Source organism: Coregonus lavaretus (genome assembly GCF_964263955.1).
Source record: "Coregonus lavaretus genome assembly, chromosome: 16".
In the NCBI taxonomy this organism is placed as follows: Eukaryota; Metazoa; Chordata; class Actinopteri; order Salmoniformes; family Salmonidae; genus Coregonus; species Coregonus lavaretus.
Genome location: NC_140003.1, coordinates 30,600,501 through 30,619,870, shown reverse-complemented (window position 1 = coordinate 30,619,870; position 19,370 = coordinate 30,600,501). Strand labels below are relative to the sequence as shown.

Below are 19,370 nucleotides of genomic sequence, written 5' to 3'. Positions count from 1 at the left end.
GATGTAACAAAAACCAAGGTCAATTTAAATACCATTTCGTAATCCAGAACGAACAGGTGATCTACAGGTAACTGACAAAATAAAGATAACACTTGAGTAAATAAGGGATACAACGTATATTGAAAGTTAATTAAGCAATTAACATTCCATCATGCTTAGGGTCATGTATAAAAATGCCCAGTTGCCCATTATTTTGGCTACCATGGCTAGAAGAAGAGTTCTCAGTGACTTTGAAAGAGGGGTTTCAAAGGAGCATAAGGGGTTTAAAGTGTGTGTGTGTGTGTGTGTGTGTGTGTGTGTGTGTGTGTGTGTGTGTGTGTGTGTGTGTGTGTGTCACAAGATCTCAACCTAATTGAACACGTACGGGAAATTCTGGAGCAGCGCCTGAGACAGCATTTTCCACCACCACCATCAACAAAACACCAAATGATTTAATTTATCGTGGAAGAATGGAATCAAATAGAGTTCCAGACACTTAGGCTATATGCCAGAATATATGCCAAGGCGTATTGAAGCTGTTCTGGCGGCTCATGGTGGCCCAACGCGCTATTAACATACTATGTTGGTGTTTCCTTTATTTTGGCAGTTACCTGTAGGCCTAACTTGCAAAACATTCTGTGGAAATTTTTAATAAATCAATTAACCACATGAAAACAAACAAATTAAATGTCAAAAAAATATACATAGTGAGATAATTCACAGCCATAGCAGATGACAGCAATACATTTGTATTTACTCCTAGGGAATGTAAATCCTGCCACACAATTTTTATTAGGATACAGCAATATTACATTTTACATTTACATTTTAGTCATTTAGCAGACGCTCTTATCCAGAGCGACTTACAGTTAGTGAGTGCATACATTTTTCATACTGGCCCCCTGTGGGAATCGAACCCACAACCCTGGCGTTGCAAGCACCATGCTCTACCAACTGAGCTACAGGATATACCCTATATAACATTTTGATTAAGCATCCAACTCACTCACTCACTCACTCACTCACTCACTCACTCACTCACTCACTCACTCACTCACTCACTCATATTACTTTTTATTCAGTTGTGAAAACGATTCTGCTAAACTTTTATAGTGTTGGGCTGACTGTAGGCTGTACAGTGCCTTCAGAAAGTATTCACACCCCTTGACTTTTTCCACATTTTGTTGTTTTACAGCCTCAATTTAAAATGGATTTAATATATATTTTGTGTCACTGGCCTACACACAATACCCCATAATGTCAAAGTGGAATGATGTTTGGGGAAATTTTTACAAATGTATTAAAAATGAAAAGCTGAAATGTCTTGAGTCAAAAAGTATTCAACCCCTTTGTTATGGCAAGCCTAAATAAGTCCAGTAGTAAAGACTTGCTTAACAAGTCACATAATAAGTTGCATGCAATTTCAAACACAGATTCAACCACAAAGACCAGGTAGGTTTTTCAATGCCTCGCAAAGAAGGGCACCTATTAGTAGATGGGTAAAAATAAAAAATCAGACATTGAATATCCCTTTGAGCATGGTGAAGTTATTAATTACACTTTGGATGGTGTATCAATACACCCAGTCACTACAAATATACAGGCGTCCTTCCAAACTCAGTTGCCGGAGAGGAAGGAAACCGCTCAGGGATTTCAGCGTGAGGCCAATGGTGACTTTTAAACAGTTACAGAGTTTAATGGCTGTGATAGGAGAAAACTGAGGATGGATTAACAACATTGTGTAGTTACTCCACAATAGCGTGAAAATAAGTAATCCTGTATAGAATAAAAAATATTACAAAACATGCATCCTGTTTGCAACAAGGCACTAAAGTAATACTGCAAAAAATGTGGCAAAGCACATAACTTTTTGTCCTGAATACAAAGTGTTATGTTTGGGGCAAATCCAATACAACACATTACTGAGTACCACTCTCCATATTGTCAAGCATAGTGGTGGCTGCATCATGTTATGGGTATGCTTGTAATCGTTAAGGACTGGGGAGTTTTTAAGGATAAAAAAGAAATGGAATGGAGCTAAACACAGGCAAAATCCTAGAGGAAAACCTGGTTCAGTCTGCTTCCACCAGACACTGGGAGATGAATTTACCTTTCAGCAGGACAATAACCTAAAACAGAAGGCCAAATCTACACTGGAGTTGCTTACCAAGAAGACAGTGAATGTTCCTGAGTGGCCGAGTTACAGTTTTGATTTAAATCTGCTTGAAAATGGTTGTCTAGTAATGATCAACAACCAATTTGACAGAACTTGAAGAATTATGAAAATAATAATGGCCAAATATTGTACAATCCAGGTGTGGAAAGTTCTTAGAGACTTACCCAGAAATACTCACAGCCAGTGGCGGCTCCTGAAAAAATTCTCAGGGGGGGCAATTTTTCTGATGATTTAGGTGACCTACACACATTTTAAAAAAGATATGTCCAGCAACAACATGAAGACAGGGGCAGCATATAAGTCAATACCAGAAGCATTTATTGACTGATCTCAAAAGTGTTGGCTTACCAGGGTTGGTGGAGCCCTCAGTTTCATCTTTGCCTCGCAAAGCTAACTCAAACACTCCGCAAAACTTCACACACTGGATTAGCCGGCTGAGGATGTGGCGGTTCTTGCTAATGTCGTAGTAAATATATTTGTTATAGTGAATATGGAATATGATATGTTGAGTAAAATGTTGTGCTAAGATCTATTTAGGTCAGGAGCTGGTTATAAGTTCTGTTCCTATCCAATAACAATGGACAAAAGGGTCCTATCTTGTCAGCCTTGTCAGTTTCAGTTCTCCAGTAAACTTGTGATTATCAACACTAACCTCATCGTTGTGGCGGCGGACAGCTAGCCTGTATCCCTCATCCAGTTGAGTGGGAATGTTCACTCTCCCCAAAGCAGACAATCTCAAACAGCTATCCATGTGGGTCTTTGACAGCTCATGTTTCTTAATCTTTCCTGAAAGATGGTGCATGTCCGTTACACACCAGTCGCTGTCCAAGCGGTGCTGTCTGCCGTGCCGCCTTCAGGGTGAAAGAGTAAGCAGGGGGTAGCAGAAGACTGCATTAGCTACATCGCAGCCTGCTAGCCAGGTTTTTCGTTCGTACCAATTTTTGGAAAATCCTCGGGTGTAGGACTTCCCCCCTTTAGTAGAAACCTGTTGAATTATTAAATTTGGTCTGGGAGGTCCTAATTGTTTCGTTGCCAATTTATCTTCATTTGTTCGCCGACAAAAAGGAACTTCTTTCAAAGACACAATCGAGTTGCACTGAAGCCTAGCCATTTTGACAGTAATAGTGAATTGATTGACGCTGCTACCCGCTCTTTTCTTAGTTACGTTCATGGTTACGTTACGTATGACGAAAGCGCGTAAGTGCAAGCCCTCAGAAACCCATAGAGATTGTATTGAAAGCTCTGATATTTGAAAAAAATAGATTTTACATGGGAGTCTATGACAGACTTCTGGGCGATTTTCAACCTGACTGAAATCGCCCCAAAAGGGGGGGGGGGCCATTTGAAGCACGACTTTAGCCTGATTGGACATTTAGTGGCACTGTGGCAGATCAGACGTCTAGATTACAACACTGATAACTACTGTTGCCGTGATATAATTGATTAGAAAAAAAATCCCTTCCTTTTCCCGTTTGGCAGTGCGTCGCCCATATCGCCCTATTGAACACACCGCCCCTGCTCACAGCTGTAATCGCTGCCAAAGGTGATTCTAACGTGTATTGACTTAGGGAATACTTATCTAATCAAGATATATTAGTATTTTATTTTTCATGATTTGTTTTACAAATGTTATAATTGTTCTTACACTTTGACATTACAGAGTATTTAGTGTAGATCATTGACAAAAAATGTCAATTAAATCCATAAAAAAATCCCACTTTGTACAACAAAAATTGGAAAAGTCAAGGGTTGTGAATACTTTCTGAAGGCACTGTTGTCCCGCACATTAACTAACCTGTACCCCAGCACATTGACTCGGTACAGGTACCCACTGTATATAGCCTCATTATTGTTATTTTATTGTGTTACTTTTTAATTCTTTTTTACTTTAGTTTATTTGGTAAATATTTTCTTAACTCTTTCTTGAACTGCATTGTTGGTTAAGGGCTTGTAAGCATTTCACGGTAAGGTCCTGTTGTATTCGGCGCATGTGACAAATAAGGTTTGATTTGATACTGGGAGTTAACTCTCCAATACGCGTGTCTGCCACAGGGGGTAGGGACTTCTCCAATTTACCGCCGTCTCAGACAGTTCTGTGTCAGGAGCCATAGGATATAGGGTGCCATCATGGACGACCAGGGATATTATAGTAATAATAAAATCAATTCTACCAATTCAGGAGCTAATCGGAGAACAAATAGGCAGTCTGTAAATAATGCATGTCAAGAGCCCCGGGATTCCAACCCTGATGCCAATGCTAACGCACCTGTCAACGCAAACACCGATCCACAAACACAGCAGGATCCAACTCAGCCTCAACAGTGAGTAGTAGTCAATACTATTTATCTCCAACTCAGCCTCAACAGTGAGTAGTAGCCAATAATATTTATCTCTATTAGACTATGTGTTTTCATATGTTTCAAGGGGATATTCGGGCTATACGGATATGGAAGGTTCTCTTCTGCATCAAGTTTAAGAAAGATTGGGAAAAGTTTGGGAAGTACTATTATGTAAAAGTATGGAATGTCATTCACATTTAGAATGTATTAAATTTAGTATTTATGTAAGGTCATATTCACGTTTAGCCTACAGTAAGTTTCGTTTCATGCTCTTAATTCCTGTGAAGCGGAAGAGAAACCAGAGATTATTTTGAGGAGATGGGAAACTCCATTGGATTCCTATTAATGCCTATTGAGTACGTTGCCTGTACGTCGTCAATGGGCCGCGCGGTGCATTTTGGGCGATTGTGGGACAAGGAGATCTCTCCTTTAAGGAGTGAATGGTTTAAAAACCTAACATTACCATGAATTTCGTGAACAAGAAGTACAACATTACAAATATTTTCTGTAAATAGGCAGGTTTATTGACTCATACCCTGAGTTTGAGAAGGGATTGCGTGACGATTAATTTAGCAACCGTGTGACGCAGCATGACAACGTGAACGTGATTGGTCGACAGTCTGCTGGGTGGGGCGTTAAACATTGGCCATTCATTCCTATCTCCTCCTTTCTCTAATATCTCTGGTAAAACTAGTCTATACACACGCATGCGCACATGGACAGACGCTTGTGTTCTGTTTGGGTGCACAAGAATAGTGTGTTTTGTGCATGAATTAGTTTTAGCACCACACCTCTGTCTGGTAAAACCCTTGGCACAGAAGATTATGAGGGTTATTAAATGTATAAGTAGGGGGAGGCATTTACATTTCCCTTTCTCTCGATTTCTCTGACTGGTTGCATCACCGCTTGGTATGGCAACTGCTCCGCTTCGACCGCAAGGCGCTACAGAGAGTAGTGCGTAGGATGGCCCAGTAGATCACTGGGGACAAGTTTGCTGCCATCCATGACCTCTATACTAGCAAATATTTTCTTACTTACTTAAAAAAAAAATCTGCATTGTTGGTTAAGGGCTTGTAAGTAAGCATTTCACGGTAAGGTCTACTATTTATATATATGCCATTTAGCAGACGCTTTTATCCAAAGCGACTTACAGTCATGCGTGCATACATTTCTGTGTATGGGTGGTCCCGGGGATCGAACCCACTACCTTGGCGTTACAAGCGTCGTGCTCTAACAGTTGAGCTACAGAGGACCACTACACAATACTACACATGTTGTATTCGGGCCATGTGACAAATACAATTTGATTAGATTTTTATTTACATCCTCTCATTCTCTCTCTCTCTCTCTCTCTCTCTCTCTCTCTCTCTCTCTCTCTCTCTGTCTCTGTCTCTGTCTCTGTCTCTGTCTCTGTCTCTGTCTCACAGTTCAGATGGGTTCACCATGATACCACCCATTGAATCAAGAAGGAGTAAACTACAGAGGAGTAAGTCTCGTTGTAGCGACCCTGGTTTATAAGCCTGGATATTGACTCTGCCACTTGAGCACGCTTTTGTGGCACAGTCGATTTCCGTGGGACTTCGGGCCAGAAGGTTGAGAGTTTCGAGGTGCACTGCCTGCCTGTTTCAGTACAATAGCATTGTTATGATATCTCTCCATCCCTCTTTCCATCCATCCCTCTACCCCCCCCCCCCCCCCCCTTCCCCTCTACTCCTCCCTCCAGTAATAGTATATATTAGTAATATACTATATATTGTAATATACTTGGAATGTAATATGCCAACATGTCACCATTCTCCCTTAACCCACAGTGGCTCAGAAAGAAGAGGAGGACTTCCAGAGATGGAAGGAAGCAAACAGACCTGGTCCTGTCCAACTGGCCCCAGAGAGGCTAGGTACACACACACACACACACACACACACACACACACACACATTAATCATATTATATTCTAATGCATGTATCTCTGTAAGGTGGTGCTGTGTCACTGGCTGAGGCCAGAGACAGGCAGCTGGTGGAGTTACGACACTCTAAACTGAAGAAACAGGTACTCAATCTTTACATTTTACAATAAATACTTATTTATAACATTATGGCCCGTATTCCATCCAATTTGTGCCTGGCATGTAAAACTCTCACATTCTGCTAATTTCTTGATGATGCCTTCTAAACAGCCCTTGACAGACGGTATGAGTAAGTTGTCTACTTGTGTTGTGTGTGTGAAGCTGAGAAAAGAGGAGCTGGACCAGCAACGGAGACAGGCTGAGGAAGAGGAGGATGAAAGGATGAAGGCTAAACAGCGGGAGAAGGTAAGAGAGGGATGGAGAGGGTGTTAGCACTGTACTATTGACGTCATTGTATTGTTACTATGTACTGTAGGTATACAGAAGGTATTGTTTCTCTCTATAATACCATTTAATTCCAACAGAGGCCACTGCAGACAGCTGGCAGGCACACTAAAAAAATCCTAGATGTGGTGATAGAGAGAGAGAGAGAGAGAGAGAGAGAGAGAGAGAGAGAGAGAGAGAGAGAGAGAGAGAGAGAGAGAGAGAGAGAGTGAAAGACAGAAATGGCAAGACTTCTAGTGTGTATGTATTTACACTTACTCAAATCCAATCATACCCTCTAAAGCCCCACTGTGCCCTGGCTCTCTCTCACAGAGAGAGAGAGAGCATAATAGACAGAGAGAAAGAGACATATCCACACCCATCATTAAGGAGACAATATTTCCCTGACTGATTGATGAGCGTTGGTGTTTCCAGGAACCACAGGCTACAGCAGAGAGAGCTGTTAGACATGTTCGAGTCCATGTCTGGCTGGCCCTCTCTGAGTGGTTAATACAGACAGAGATGTCTTAATAGTGGTTCATAAAGGACACTAGAGCAGTGGTTACGGAACCTTTAAAGAGTTGTGACCCTAATAACACTTCAAGCCTTGTGACCCACTTAATAAAGCTGACCAAGTTTCTCTCCACAACCTAGTCCTTGGTTGTGACCTGAGAGGGAATGGTTACGACAAGTCACTACTAATTAGTAACAAGTCACTGATGTTTTTAACTATGTTACAGGCTGAGAGACTGGAAGAGAGGAGAGAACAGGAGGACAGGCGGAGGAGAGAAGTTCTCGCACAGGACCACCTCAGGTCAGCACTTTGAACTTGTGAATAAAGGAGGTGTATCTGTAGCAGACAGAGGAGAGGAGATGGGTGTGTGTGACACACACTTAACCTGTGTGCCCCTATTTACCCTCACATGCATCACTGTTCTACCTAATTTCTACCATCATTAAATGTGCAACCAGAGGGAAAAAAACTCTAGACCACCTTTACTCCACACACAGAGACGCATACAAAGCTCTCCCTCGCCCTCCATTTGGCAAATCTGACCATAACTCTATCCTCCTGATTCCTGCTTATAAGCAAAAACTAAAGCAGGAAGCACCAGTAACTCGGTTAATAAAAAAGTGGTCAGATGACGCAGATGCTAAGCTACAGGACTGTTTTGCTAGCACAGACTGGAACATGTTCCGGGATTCTTCAGATAGCATTGAGGAGAACACCACATCAGTCACTGGCTTCATCAATAAGTGCATCGATGACGTCGTCCCCACAGTGACCGTACGTACATACCCCAACCAGAAGCCATGGATTACAGGCAACATCCGCACTGAGCTAAAGGGTAGAGCTGCCGCTTTCAAGGAGCGGGACTCTAACCCGGACGCTTATGAGAAATCCCGCTATACCCTCCAACGAACCATCAAACAGGCAAAGAGTCAGTACAGGACTAAGATTGAATCGTACTACACCGGCTCTGATGCTCGTCGGAAGTGGCAGGGCTTGAAAACTATTACAGACTACAAAGGGAAGCACAGCCGCGAGCTGCCCAGTGACACAAGACTTCCAGACGAGCTAAACCACTTCTATGCTCGCTTCGAGGCAAGCAACACTGAAGCATGCATGAGAGCACCAGCTGTTCCGGATGACTATGTGATCACGCTCTCCGTAGCCAATGTGAGTAAGACTTTTAAGCAGGTCAACATTCACAAGGCTGCAGGGCCAGATAGATTACCAGGATGTGTACTCCGAGCATGTGCTGACCAACTGGCAAGTGTCTTCACTGGACATTTTCAACATGTCCCTGACTGAGTCTGTAATATCAACATGTTTCAAGCAGACCACTATAGTCCCAATGCCCAAGGACACTAAGATAACCTGTCTAAATGACTACCGACCCGTAGCACTGACTTCTGTAGCCATGAATGTGCTTTGAAAGGCTGGTCATGGCTCACATCAACACCATTATCCCAGAAACCCTAGACCCACTCCAATTTGCATACCGCCCCAACAGATCCACAGATGATGCAATCTCTATTACACTCCACACTGCCCTTTCCCACCTGGACAAGAGGAACACCTACGTGAGAATGCTATTCATTGACTACAGCTCAGCATTCAACACCATAGTGCCTTCAAAGCTCATCACTAAGCTAAGGATCCTGGGACTAAACACCTCCCTCTGCAACTGGATCCTGGACTTCCTGACGGGCCGCCCCCAGGTGGTAAGGGTAGGTAACAACACATCTGCCACACTGATCCTCAACACGGGGGCCCCTCAGGGGTGCGTGCTCAGTCCCCTCCTGTACTCCTTGTTCACCCATGACTGCATGGCCAGGCACGATTCCAACACCATCATTATGTTTGCCGACGACACAACAGTGGTAGGCCTGATCACCGACAACGATGAGACAGCCTATAGGGACGAGGTCAGAGACCTGGCCGTGTGGTGCCTCTCCCTCAACGTGACCAAGACAAAGGAGATGATTGTGGACTACAGGAAAAAAAAGAGGACTGAGCACGCCCCCATTCTCATCGACAGGGCTGTAGTGGAACAGGTTGAGAGCTTCAAGTTCCTTGGTGTCCACATCACCAACGAACTATCATGGTCCAAACACACCAAGACAGTCGTGAAGAGGGCATGACAAAGCCTATTCTCCCTCAGGAGACTGAAAAGATTTGGCATGGGTCCTCAGATCCTCAACAAATTATACAGCTGCACCATCGAGAGCATCCTGACTGGTTGCATCACCGCATGGTATGGCAACTGCTCAGCCTCCGACCGCAAGGCACTACAGAGGATAGTGCGTACGGCCCAGTACATCACTGGGGCCAAGCTTCCTGCCATCCAGGACCACTATACCAGGCGGTGTCAGAGGAAGGCTCTCAAAATTGTCAAAGACTCCAGCCACCCTAGTCATAGACTGTTCTCTCTGCTACCGCACGGCAAGCGGTACCGGAGTGCCAAGTCTAGGTCCAAAAGACTTCTCAACAGCTTCTACCCCCAAGCCATAAGACTCCTGAACAGCTAATCATGGCTACCCAAACTAGTTGCACTGCCCCCCCACCCCCACCCCCTCTTTTTACGCTGCTGCTACTCTGTTAATTATTTATGCATAGTCACTTTAACTCTACCCACATGTACATATTACTTCAACTACCTCAATTAGCCAGTGCCCTCGCACATTGACTCTGCACCGGTACCCCCTGTATATATAGCCTACCTACTGTTATTTTATTTTACTTCTGCTCTTTTTTTCTCAACACTTTTTTGTTGATGTTTTATTTTACTTTTTTTATTAAAAAATAAATGCATTGTTGGTTAAGGGCTGTAAGTAAGCATTTCACTGTAATGTCTACACCTGTTGTATTCGGCGCATGTGGGCAATCAAATTTGATTTGATTTGATTTGAACCATGTAAACCCTTTTGTTCACCTAAAGTAACATACAGTATAATTACAGGTGTAGGAGAGTCAAAAACTGAAGTAGAATGCAGGAACATTGCACTTTAATGGATGTTTATTTGCAGAGTGTACAGAGTGTTATGTGCAGGAATCTCTTATCCAAAGCATAATAATATTAACACTGGTCCAAACCCTTAGCCCTCAAGCACCCCACAGAGTTATTGTGTTATTGGAACCCTGACTACTTTCCAACCCCTCTGGAGGAAAATGTCTGTTTGACACCACTGGCATCAGCCCAATAACAACAAACATGACACAACAACACACTAGGAGAACTGTAGGGAAGGAACAATACAAACATGTAGAGACAGACAGACGGACAGACAGAGGGAGCATGTTGGAGTCAGGGGTGGAGAGAGAAGAGGAGGTTACAGATGATGGGGCTAGAGATGGGACTGAGACGGGGACAGGACAGATAGGACAGAGTACTGAAACAGTAAGAGTCAGACCAGGACAAACAGACTAGGTGACTCCTCTGTGAAACAGCATCCTGCTGTGGGGAGAATCAGGAGTGTCTGCAGAAAACATTAACACTACAACACCACATCTCCATTTCACAACTGTGTGTGTGTGTGTGTGTTTGTGATCTGCAGGAGGACAGAGCAGTTCCTTCAGAGGGTGGAGAGGTCAGATGCAGCTCCAGTGGCATTGACTAGTGCCTCACACACATCACCCTGGGTAGGACTATGTGTGTGTGTATATCCTAGACAGGGCCCTGGGTTCAGGACTCTCAGAGCTGTGGCTGTGAGGTCAGGGGTAATTCACACCAATGGATCCGTCTTTGAATACGCTCTGCTCTGGAGCTCTCATCGACTGGGGTGGAGTGGGGATAAACTCAGCCCCAGAAAGGTTGGTCCAGCCCAGCCCGGGGAGAGGACTCATCCCCCTAATATTGTCCTCTGGTCAGAGCTAGTGGACACTGCGTGCGTGTGTGTGTGTGTGTGTGTGTGTGTGTGTGTGTGTGTGTGTGTGTGAGAGAGAGCCAGGGCACAGTGGGGCTTTAGAGGGTATGATTGGATTTGAGTAAGTGTAAATACATACACACTAGAAGTCTTGCCATTTCTGTCTTTCACTCTCTGTCTGTCTTTCTTTCTTTACTCTCTCTCTCTCTCTCTCTCTCTCTCTCTCTCTCTCTCTCTCTCTCTCGTTACCCTCACTTTCCTTCTCTTTCGCTCTCTCTCTCTATCCCCCCTCTCTCCTCATAAGTTGATGGTTAGAGGAAGGGAGTTGGTGGGGTGAGGCTCACAGAGTTCAAGGGACTTCCCAGAGTTCACAGAAAGTACAGAGAGATGGATAGAGACAGGGAGAGAGAGGGAGAGAGAGTTCACTGCAGACAGACCAAGGGTGGAATAACCTGCGTAGTTCTGGTGAAAGTACCTGAAAGGAAGCCAGGCTGTCAGCCAATGAGAGGCCAGGATGCAGGAAGACCTGCCAATCACAGAGGTCATCTTTGCTATGTCATCCAGGTCGCTATGTCAACCAGCTCCAGAACAACCAATCAATTTACCTGGTGAGGAAGGAGAGATAGACCACAAGCCATCATAGCTTAATGTGTGTAATATACTATTATTTGTATGTAGTGCTAATAATAGTAGTGTTGATGTCTCATCTCAGCCCTAGCCTGGTCTCAGTGGTGTCGTGTTGTGGTGATGCTGCAGACAGCAGACAGGGAAGTGCAGGAAGGAAGGGCCCCAGGGTTTGAGTATGTGTGTGTTAGGGAAGGGTTTCATAATGTACCGACTGACGACAGTATTGTGTCAACTGACATCTTTATTCGAATCGTACACACAGCTCCTGTGGAAGACAGACAGATGGACAGACAGATAGACAGGCAGAGGAAATGTTTTCTTGTGTGGCTTTTCTCATTGTTGTTCAAGTTTCTCTCTTTTCCCTTATTTCTCACATGATTGGGAGAATTAGCAGTGCCAGGAGTGAGAGAGAGGGTGAGGAGAGAGAGAGAGGGAGAGGAGAGGGAGAGAGAGGCTGACGAGAGGTCAGGAGAGAGAGTGAGGAGAGGGAGAGAGAGGATAGAGCGAGAGAGGGTGAGGAGAGGGAGAGAGCGAGATGGAGAGAGAGCTGTAGGCAAAGATGAGGAAACAGGACAGGAAGAGAGAGGGACTCCTCTCCCTGACAGACAGTGACTATAGGAGAACCCAAAAGGATAGAAACATCATATGACAATACCTGTCATCCCTGTGGAGACAGACATACACAGAGTAATGTGTGTAGCAGTATGCCTCTCCAGTTTCCATAGAGATCCTACATTCTATTCATATATTTTCTGCTTGTTTCCTCTGAGAACATGGTAGTGAAGGAGTGTCAGGATGTCTGTGTGATCCTGCTTTACTCTCTACTGACCTGGCTCTCTGGCAATGCTCCAGACTGCAGTACTGGATCCCTCCAAGCTAAACCAACGTCACAGACCCAGCGATCAAAGCTGCCTAGCAGGAGTGGGGAGAGCAACGGGGAGAAGGGGGAGAGAGGGGGAAGAGAGTGTGGTTGATGTGGTCTCTACAGTGGTACTGGGGAATTTGTTGTTCTTTCAGAGATGGTTCCTTAAGGCCGATTTAATATTCCTTATATCCTCTGTTTGTGTGGGGGAGTGTGCGTGCGTGTGCGTGCATGTGTGTGTGTGTGAGGATAGAGAACAGAGAAAGAGCAAAAGCCTGACTCCAGAAAAACAATGTACTGTATCTCTCTCACACTCTCTCTCTCTCCCTCCCTGCCTGTGTTTAAGCAGAGGCCTGAGACCCTGTTTCTTGTGTTCCTCTCCTGCAGGCCAGAGCCCAGGAATACAGGGCAGAGAGGAAAGAGGAGGAGAATACAGCTCTACAGCTGAAGAAGAAGGAACAGAGGATGAAGGTACCCTGTCAAATATACAACCATTGCTAACAAATGTTATCGGTATATGTAGCCCAAGCAGGAATTAAACTACACTTCAGTTATCGGGGCAGTACTAATCCATGTTCTTCCCCTCAGAGTGAAGTCTTGGAGGAGAAAGATAGTGATCAGGAGGAGGAGAGGAGGAGAGAATTGAGAAGGTGTGCTCATTTTTACAACCATGTTAAAACCTAACTTTCATTTTTGAATATCGAGGGATCTGTTTAGACATTGTTCCCTTATTTATTTTGCTCCAGTAATTGGCCGGACGGCCTGTAATCTATTGATATTGCTAATCTCTTTTTAAGAGTTTAGAATATATTATTATCCCTGTAAGGAGATGTGGCTTGCAGCATTACAAACATTAGCATAGAAATACTGAATACATTCCAAAGAAACATTCTGACATTTTATAACACACAAATGACTATGTCTGGTGGCAGGGGGAGATCAGCTTTCCTGGACCGACTGCAGGGTGGGGGCACAGAGGTTGCAGGGGGGCAGATGGAGCTACAGCGCCCCCCTGTGGTTATGGAGGAGGACAGAAGAGACTGGCAGACCCATAGCCAGACCTCCAGACCACAAGACACCTTTACATCCCCGGAGCCTGACCCAGCACACAGCACCTCAGAGTGGCGAGAGGAGACCAGTAAGACACACACGGATGCACGTACACATACACACTTGCACACTGGGTACCGTTAATTACAATGTGTCAGGAAGGGAGGGAAATTCTCTGCCATTCAGTCTGCCAAGCTGTCAAGTAGAAAGGAAAAGCCCCTCAGTGTGATTCTGTCAGAGAGAGAGTCTTAAATGACTGGCATGCTGGCTGCTTTGCGTGTGTGCTCGAACCATTTCACGGCCGTAAGCTAGATGTTTTGGGGTTTAGTTTCCCATGCCACTTCACGGCTCTCAACTCACCTGCCATGGGCCACTTTGACCACTGCCCATATCTACAAAAAAGGCAATAATACAGTGTAGCGTAAATACAATTCCAAATGAATTGATGAAACAACGTGTCAGAGACATTCCAGTAGTCAGGGCTTGGAACACAGTCAGATGCTGCCTTCTGGAATGATTTCATTTACCTGGTGCCAAGGCATGCAGTCTTCAAATCAGACATGTCTCTGTGTGTGTGTGTTTGTGCAGAAGACTAAACCCTTTAAATGAACCTATCAATGGCGGCAGCCAAAGCCAAAGCCCCCATAGCAGCAGCAGCAGCACAGGAGCAGATGTTCTGTTGACTAGAGTTACCTCATAACAAAGGTACGCTTTGATTCCCTTCCCACGTTCTTGGGCTTCTGTAGCTGATGGCATCTGATGCTTAAGCTTACTTCTGTTGGGTTTCACAGTTCAGTTCAGGAACAGTTCAGTTCAGGACCTACTGCTACTTGTCATCACATCTGCAAAATACTTTTGCTCTCACGGTCACATCGCACCCATGAAAACTTGCATTAGTTACCCAAGGCAACCCCTAGGCTTTTGCTCAGTGGGCTTAAGCAGGAGACCTGGGTTCGAACCCAGCTGTCATCACAGTACACATAGTTTTCTGCCTGTCAGTGCAGAGCTGGCTTTGCCTGGCCACACTATCTCAGCCACCATCCCTGACAAACCAACTCCATTCATCCTCTCTATCCAGTCAGCAGCAGCTTGTGAACTGGCTTGGATGGCTCAGTGGTTTGGAGCATGGGGCTGGCAATGCCAGGGTTGTGGGTTTGATGCCAGGGTTGTGGGTTCGATGTCAGGGTTGTGGCTGTGGGTTCCATGCCGGGGTTGTGGGTTTGATGATAGGGTTGTGGGTTCGATGCCGGGGTTGTGGGTTTGATGATAGGGTTGTGGGTTCGATGCCAGGGTTGTGGGTTCGATGCCAGGGTTGTGGGTTCGATGCCAGAATTTTGGGTTGGACGCAAGTGTTGTGGGTTGGATGCCAGGGTTGTAGGTTCAATGGCAGGGTTGTAGGTTTGATGCCAGGGTTGTGGGTTCGATGCCAGGGTTGGAGGTTCGATGCCAGGGTCGTGGGTTCGATGCCAGGATTGTGGGTTGGTCCTGAATACACCCGTCAACTTGCATCCGATAGCTGTTGTAAATGGCCATGTTCAGCAACCACCCTGATTAGGGTGTAATGTCAACTGGAAATAGTTTTGGAGAAAAGCCTCCGTTGGCTAAATGGCCGTGGTGATTAGGATGTAAAGAGGATGTTAGTCCTTCATCACCATAACACTCCTAATCTCCTCCTGGCTGGCTGATGCCCTCTCCCTCCAGGCTCCTCACACTGCCCTTCTGTGTGTGTGTGTGTGTGTGTGTGTGTGTGTGTGTGTGTGTGTGTGTGTGACCGACCAGGGCCTGGTATAGTGTGGTTAGTTGGAGGATCAGAATGACTGTGGTGGAAGACCAGTGTTTCTTCTCTCTCTCTCTCTCTCTCTCTCTCTCTCTCTCTTTCTTCTTCTTCTTCTTCTTCTTCTTCAGTCATCTGTCCTTCCTGGCTGAACCAGATGACCCAGCAGAGAGCATCATGGGAGTGTCCTCTCTAACTGCAGTGAACGGGCTTGGTCATTAGGACTGTCATCCTAATGTGTGAGCCTGTCTGTGTGTGTACAGTGTGTGTGTGTGTGTGTGTATGCGTGTGGGCCTGCGTGCGTGTGTATGTGTATATGCATGCATGGGATTGGATGAGGCTGAGCTCTGTGTCTGTCATCGTTTCTCATTACAAGGAACATTCATCCAAAATCAAAGTTTTCAGAAGGTTTCGTAACTCATAAAGTGATCTAAAGTCAAGTCTATATTCCATGCCATCTGTTGCGCAGATCCTGCTGTATGCAGAATAAATATACAGCTTTCATTTAGGGTTTGATAGGCCAGGATATGGTACCTCTGTCTCCATACCCCGCCATTTAGATACAGATGTAGGATCTTAATTTGATCAGGCTCTTTTTGCTGAAAATGTTCCTGCAGGAAATGCAGATGAGCTTTGTGATTTACATAAATTCACTGAAAACCCACACTAACAAACGGTTATATTAACAATATTGCACTTTTCATGTAGCCTACTTTTGGCTAGCTAATAGCCTAACCACTGATCAAGCAACATTATGGACAAAGCGTTTAAATCCTTTTGCTGCATGATTCTTTTGCTGTGACAACCTAGGTCAAATTAAGATCCTGCATCTGTATTCAGAACTAAAGGATCATACACAGTGTGTGGTATAAAACTCCATGAGAGCAGTTGTCTTGCTTTCCTAGGCTTGTCAATAGACTGCAACAAAGGCTTTCTTTGTTACCTAATATGACTGGAAAAATCATACATATGCATAAATGTACAATTTAACACTGAACTCTGTGTTTCTCCTCTGTAGATCCAGACTTTGAGTGGGTTGTGATGAAGCTTCAGAATAGCTTCCCGTTCTGTGAGAGACCCTTTCTGGAGGACATCGTCATTCAGTGTAACGGAGACTATCAACAGGCCTATGACTTACTTATCTAGTGCTGCAGAGACCACCAACAGGCATGTGTGTTAGTCTAATGACAACCCTTGTGTATTAACCTTTAGTACTGAATCTTCGTCATATCTTCATCTCTAATAGTAAAATTGTGAAACTTGATACCGTAATAATGATAATATTGTGAAACTTGATAATATCTATTAGATCAAGTAATGATAGTATTGTGAAACGTAATATCTTACTAATAATAATAGTGTGAAACTAGTTAATTTCTTCAACACAAATGACTCGTATTGCTCCATTGTGTTTGACATTGATTTAGGATGATGTGTGTTTTACAAATGAGCTGTAGGTCACTAGGATGAGTCAGCATCTTTATATCCGTTTGGCTTTTAACAAGCTCATTGTGTTGTTATGGAAACATCTGTCCAGGGAGAGATGCTGTTTTCTGTTTCTCTGTATAAAGGCTAATCACAATAACATGTTGGCTATCCATTACAAGGGTTTCTCATCTGTAAGAATGGACAACAATAGACCGTCTCCCTTAGTGTGTCCTATTAGATAATAGATTGGGTCTTTATGATATGTGTGATCTCTGGTTTCACTGAGATGTTTGACTTTTCACTTTGTATTCTTCAAATGTTTCCTTGATTGAATTAGTATTGTAATGTTTAGGTCAGCTATCCAGGGCTGTGTTTAATAAATGGGTGTTCAACACGGTACTATGCATGGTTGAAGAAGCTTTGTCTTTGTCTTTCTATGATGCTGTACTTTGTAAGGGTACTTGCAAATAGGTCTTTGTCAGTTGACCAAAAATAGAACAACACAGAAGCCAGTGTTTGTAACAATAGGACACAAAGGTGGTTAAAAACCCCACTTCCATTCATTATTTACCGGACAATAGCGATGTCATCCCCTTCTTTTAAATGATCAGAAACAAAGAACAGAGTGGTACTTTCACATGGCACAGGGTTGTGTTACTGCCAACCAAAACCCCCCTCAGACGTAATGGAAGTACTTATGGTAAATGTGACTCTACAAAGTCTTCAGCGATGACCTGGAGATCTTCCTGTTCCCATTGCTCAACTGGGCCGGGTTGAGATACAGTGGGGAAAAAAGTATTTAGTCAGCCACCAATTGTGCAAGTTCTTCCACTTAAAAAGATGAGAGAGGCCTGTAATTTTCATCATAGGTACACGTCAACTATGACAGACAAAATGAGATTTTTTTTCCAGAAAATCACATTGTAGTATTTTTAATGAATTTATTTGCAAATTATGGTGGAAAATAAGTATTTGGTCAATAACAAAAGTTTCTCAATACTTTGTTATATACCCTTTGTTGGCAATGATACAGGTCAAACGTTTTCTGTAAGTCTTCACAAGGTTTTCACACACTGTTGCTGGTATTTTGGCCCATTCCTCCATGCAGATCTCCTCTAGAGCAGTGATGTTTTGGGGCTGTCGCTGGGCAACACAGACTTTCAACTCCCTCCAAAGATTTTCTATGGGGTTGAGATCTGGAGACTGGCTAGGCCACTCCAGGACCTTGAAATGCTTCTTACGAAGCCACTCCTTCGTTGCCCGGGCGGTGTGTTTGGGATCATTGTCATGCTGAAAGACCCAGCCACGTTTCATCTTCAATGCCCTTGCTGATGGAAGGAGGTTTTCACTCAAAATCTCACGATACATGGCCCCATTCATTCTTTCCTTTACACGAATCAGTCGTCCTGGTCCCTTTGCAGAAAAGCAGCCCCAAAGCATGATGTTTCCACCCCCATGCTTCACAGTAGGTATGGTGTTCTTTGGATGCAACTCAGCATTCTTTGTCCTCCAAACACGACGAGTTGAGTTTTTACCAAAAAGTTCTATTTTGGTTTCATCTGACCATATGACATTCTCCCAATCCTCTTCTGGATCATCCAAATGCACTCTAGCAAACTTCAGACGGGCCTGGACATGTACTGGCTTAAGCTGGGGGACATGTCTGGCACTGCAGGATTTGAGTCCCTGGCGGCGTAGTGTGTTACTGATGGTAGGCTTTGTTACTTTGGTCCCAGCTCTCTGCAGGTCATTCACTAGGTCCCCCCGTGTGGTTCTGGGATTTTTGCTCACCGTTCTTGTGATCATTTTGATCCCACGGGGTGAGATCTTGCGTGGAGCCCCAGATCGAGGGAGATTATCAGTGGTCTTGTATGTCTTCCATTTCCTAATAATTGCTCCCACAGTTGATTTCTTCAAACCAAGCTGCTTACCTATTGCAGATTCAGTCTTCCCAGCCTGGTGCAGGTCTACAATTTTGTTTCTGGTGTCCTTTGACAGCTCTTTGGTCTTGGCCATAGTGGAGTTTGGAGTGTGACTGTTTGAGGTTGTGGACAGGTGTCTTTTATGCTGATAACAAGTTCAAACAGGTGCCATTAATACAGGTAACGAGTGGAGGACAGAGGAGCCTCTTAAAGAAGAAGTTACAGGTCTGTGAGAGCCAGAAATCTTGCTTGTTTGTAGGTGACCAAATACTTATTTTCCACCATAATTTGCAAATAAATTCATTAAAAATCCTACAATGTGATTTTCTGGATTTTTTTTTCTCAATTTGTCTGTCATAGTTGACGTGTACCTATGATGAAAATTACAGGCCTCTCTCATCTTTTTAAGTGGGAGAACTTGCACAATTGGTGGCTGACTAAATACTTTTTTTCCCCACTGTAACTAAACAACCAACGCCATGCCTCCTCAGCTATACAGTGAGGATAGGAGTAC

The 19,370-nt window shown here is 44.2% G+C and overlaps 1 protein-coding gene across 2 annotated transcripts; it reads left to right on the top strand.

Moving 5' to 3' along the window:
- The first annotated feature begins 4,203 nt into the window (after nucleotides 1-4,203).
- epsti1 (epithelial stromal interaction 1) lies at nucleotides 4,204-17,346 on the top strand. 2 transcript variants are annotated; one of them, XM_084180173.1, is made up of 11 exons: nucleotides 4,204-4,476; nucleotides 5,922-5,980; nucleotides 6,306-6,389; nucleotides 6,469-6,542; nucleotides 6,721-6,804; nucleotides 7,563-7,636; nucleotides 10,885-10,969; nucleotides 13,070-13,153; nucleotides 13,271-13,332; nucleotides 13,615-13,820; nucleotides 16,525-17,346. In XM_084180173.1, the coding sequence occupies exons 1-11, from the start codon at nucleotides 4,283-4,285 to the stop codon at nucleotides 16,650-16,652; spliced, it is 1,134 nt and encodes a 377-aa protein (XP_084036299.1). In that variant the 5' UTR covers nucleotides 4,204-4,282; the 3' UTR covers nucleotides 16,653-17,346. The 2 variants fall into 2 exon arrangements, with proteins under 2 accessions (XP_084036299.1, XP_084036300.1); XM_084180174.1 differs by having other exon boundaries at nucleotides 4,248-4,520.
- Nucleotides 17,347-19,370: the final 2,024 nt, after the last annotated feature.

Coding starts and splice junctions, on each gene's coding strand:
- epsti1 (XM_084180173.1), top strand. CDS start 4,283: ATGGACGACCAGGGATATTATAGTAATAATAAAATCAATTCTACCAAT. Junction 4,477..5,921: donor GATCCAACTCAGCCTCAACA/GTGAGTAGTAGT, acceptor TCTGTCTCACAG/TTCAGATGGGTTCACCATGA. Junction 10,970..13,069: donor CCTCACACACATCACCCTGG/GTAGGACTATGT, acceptor CCTCTCCTGCAG/GCCAGAGCCCAGGAATACAG.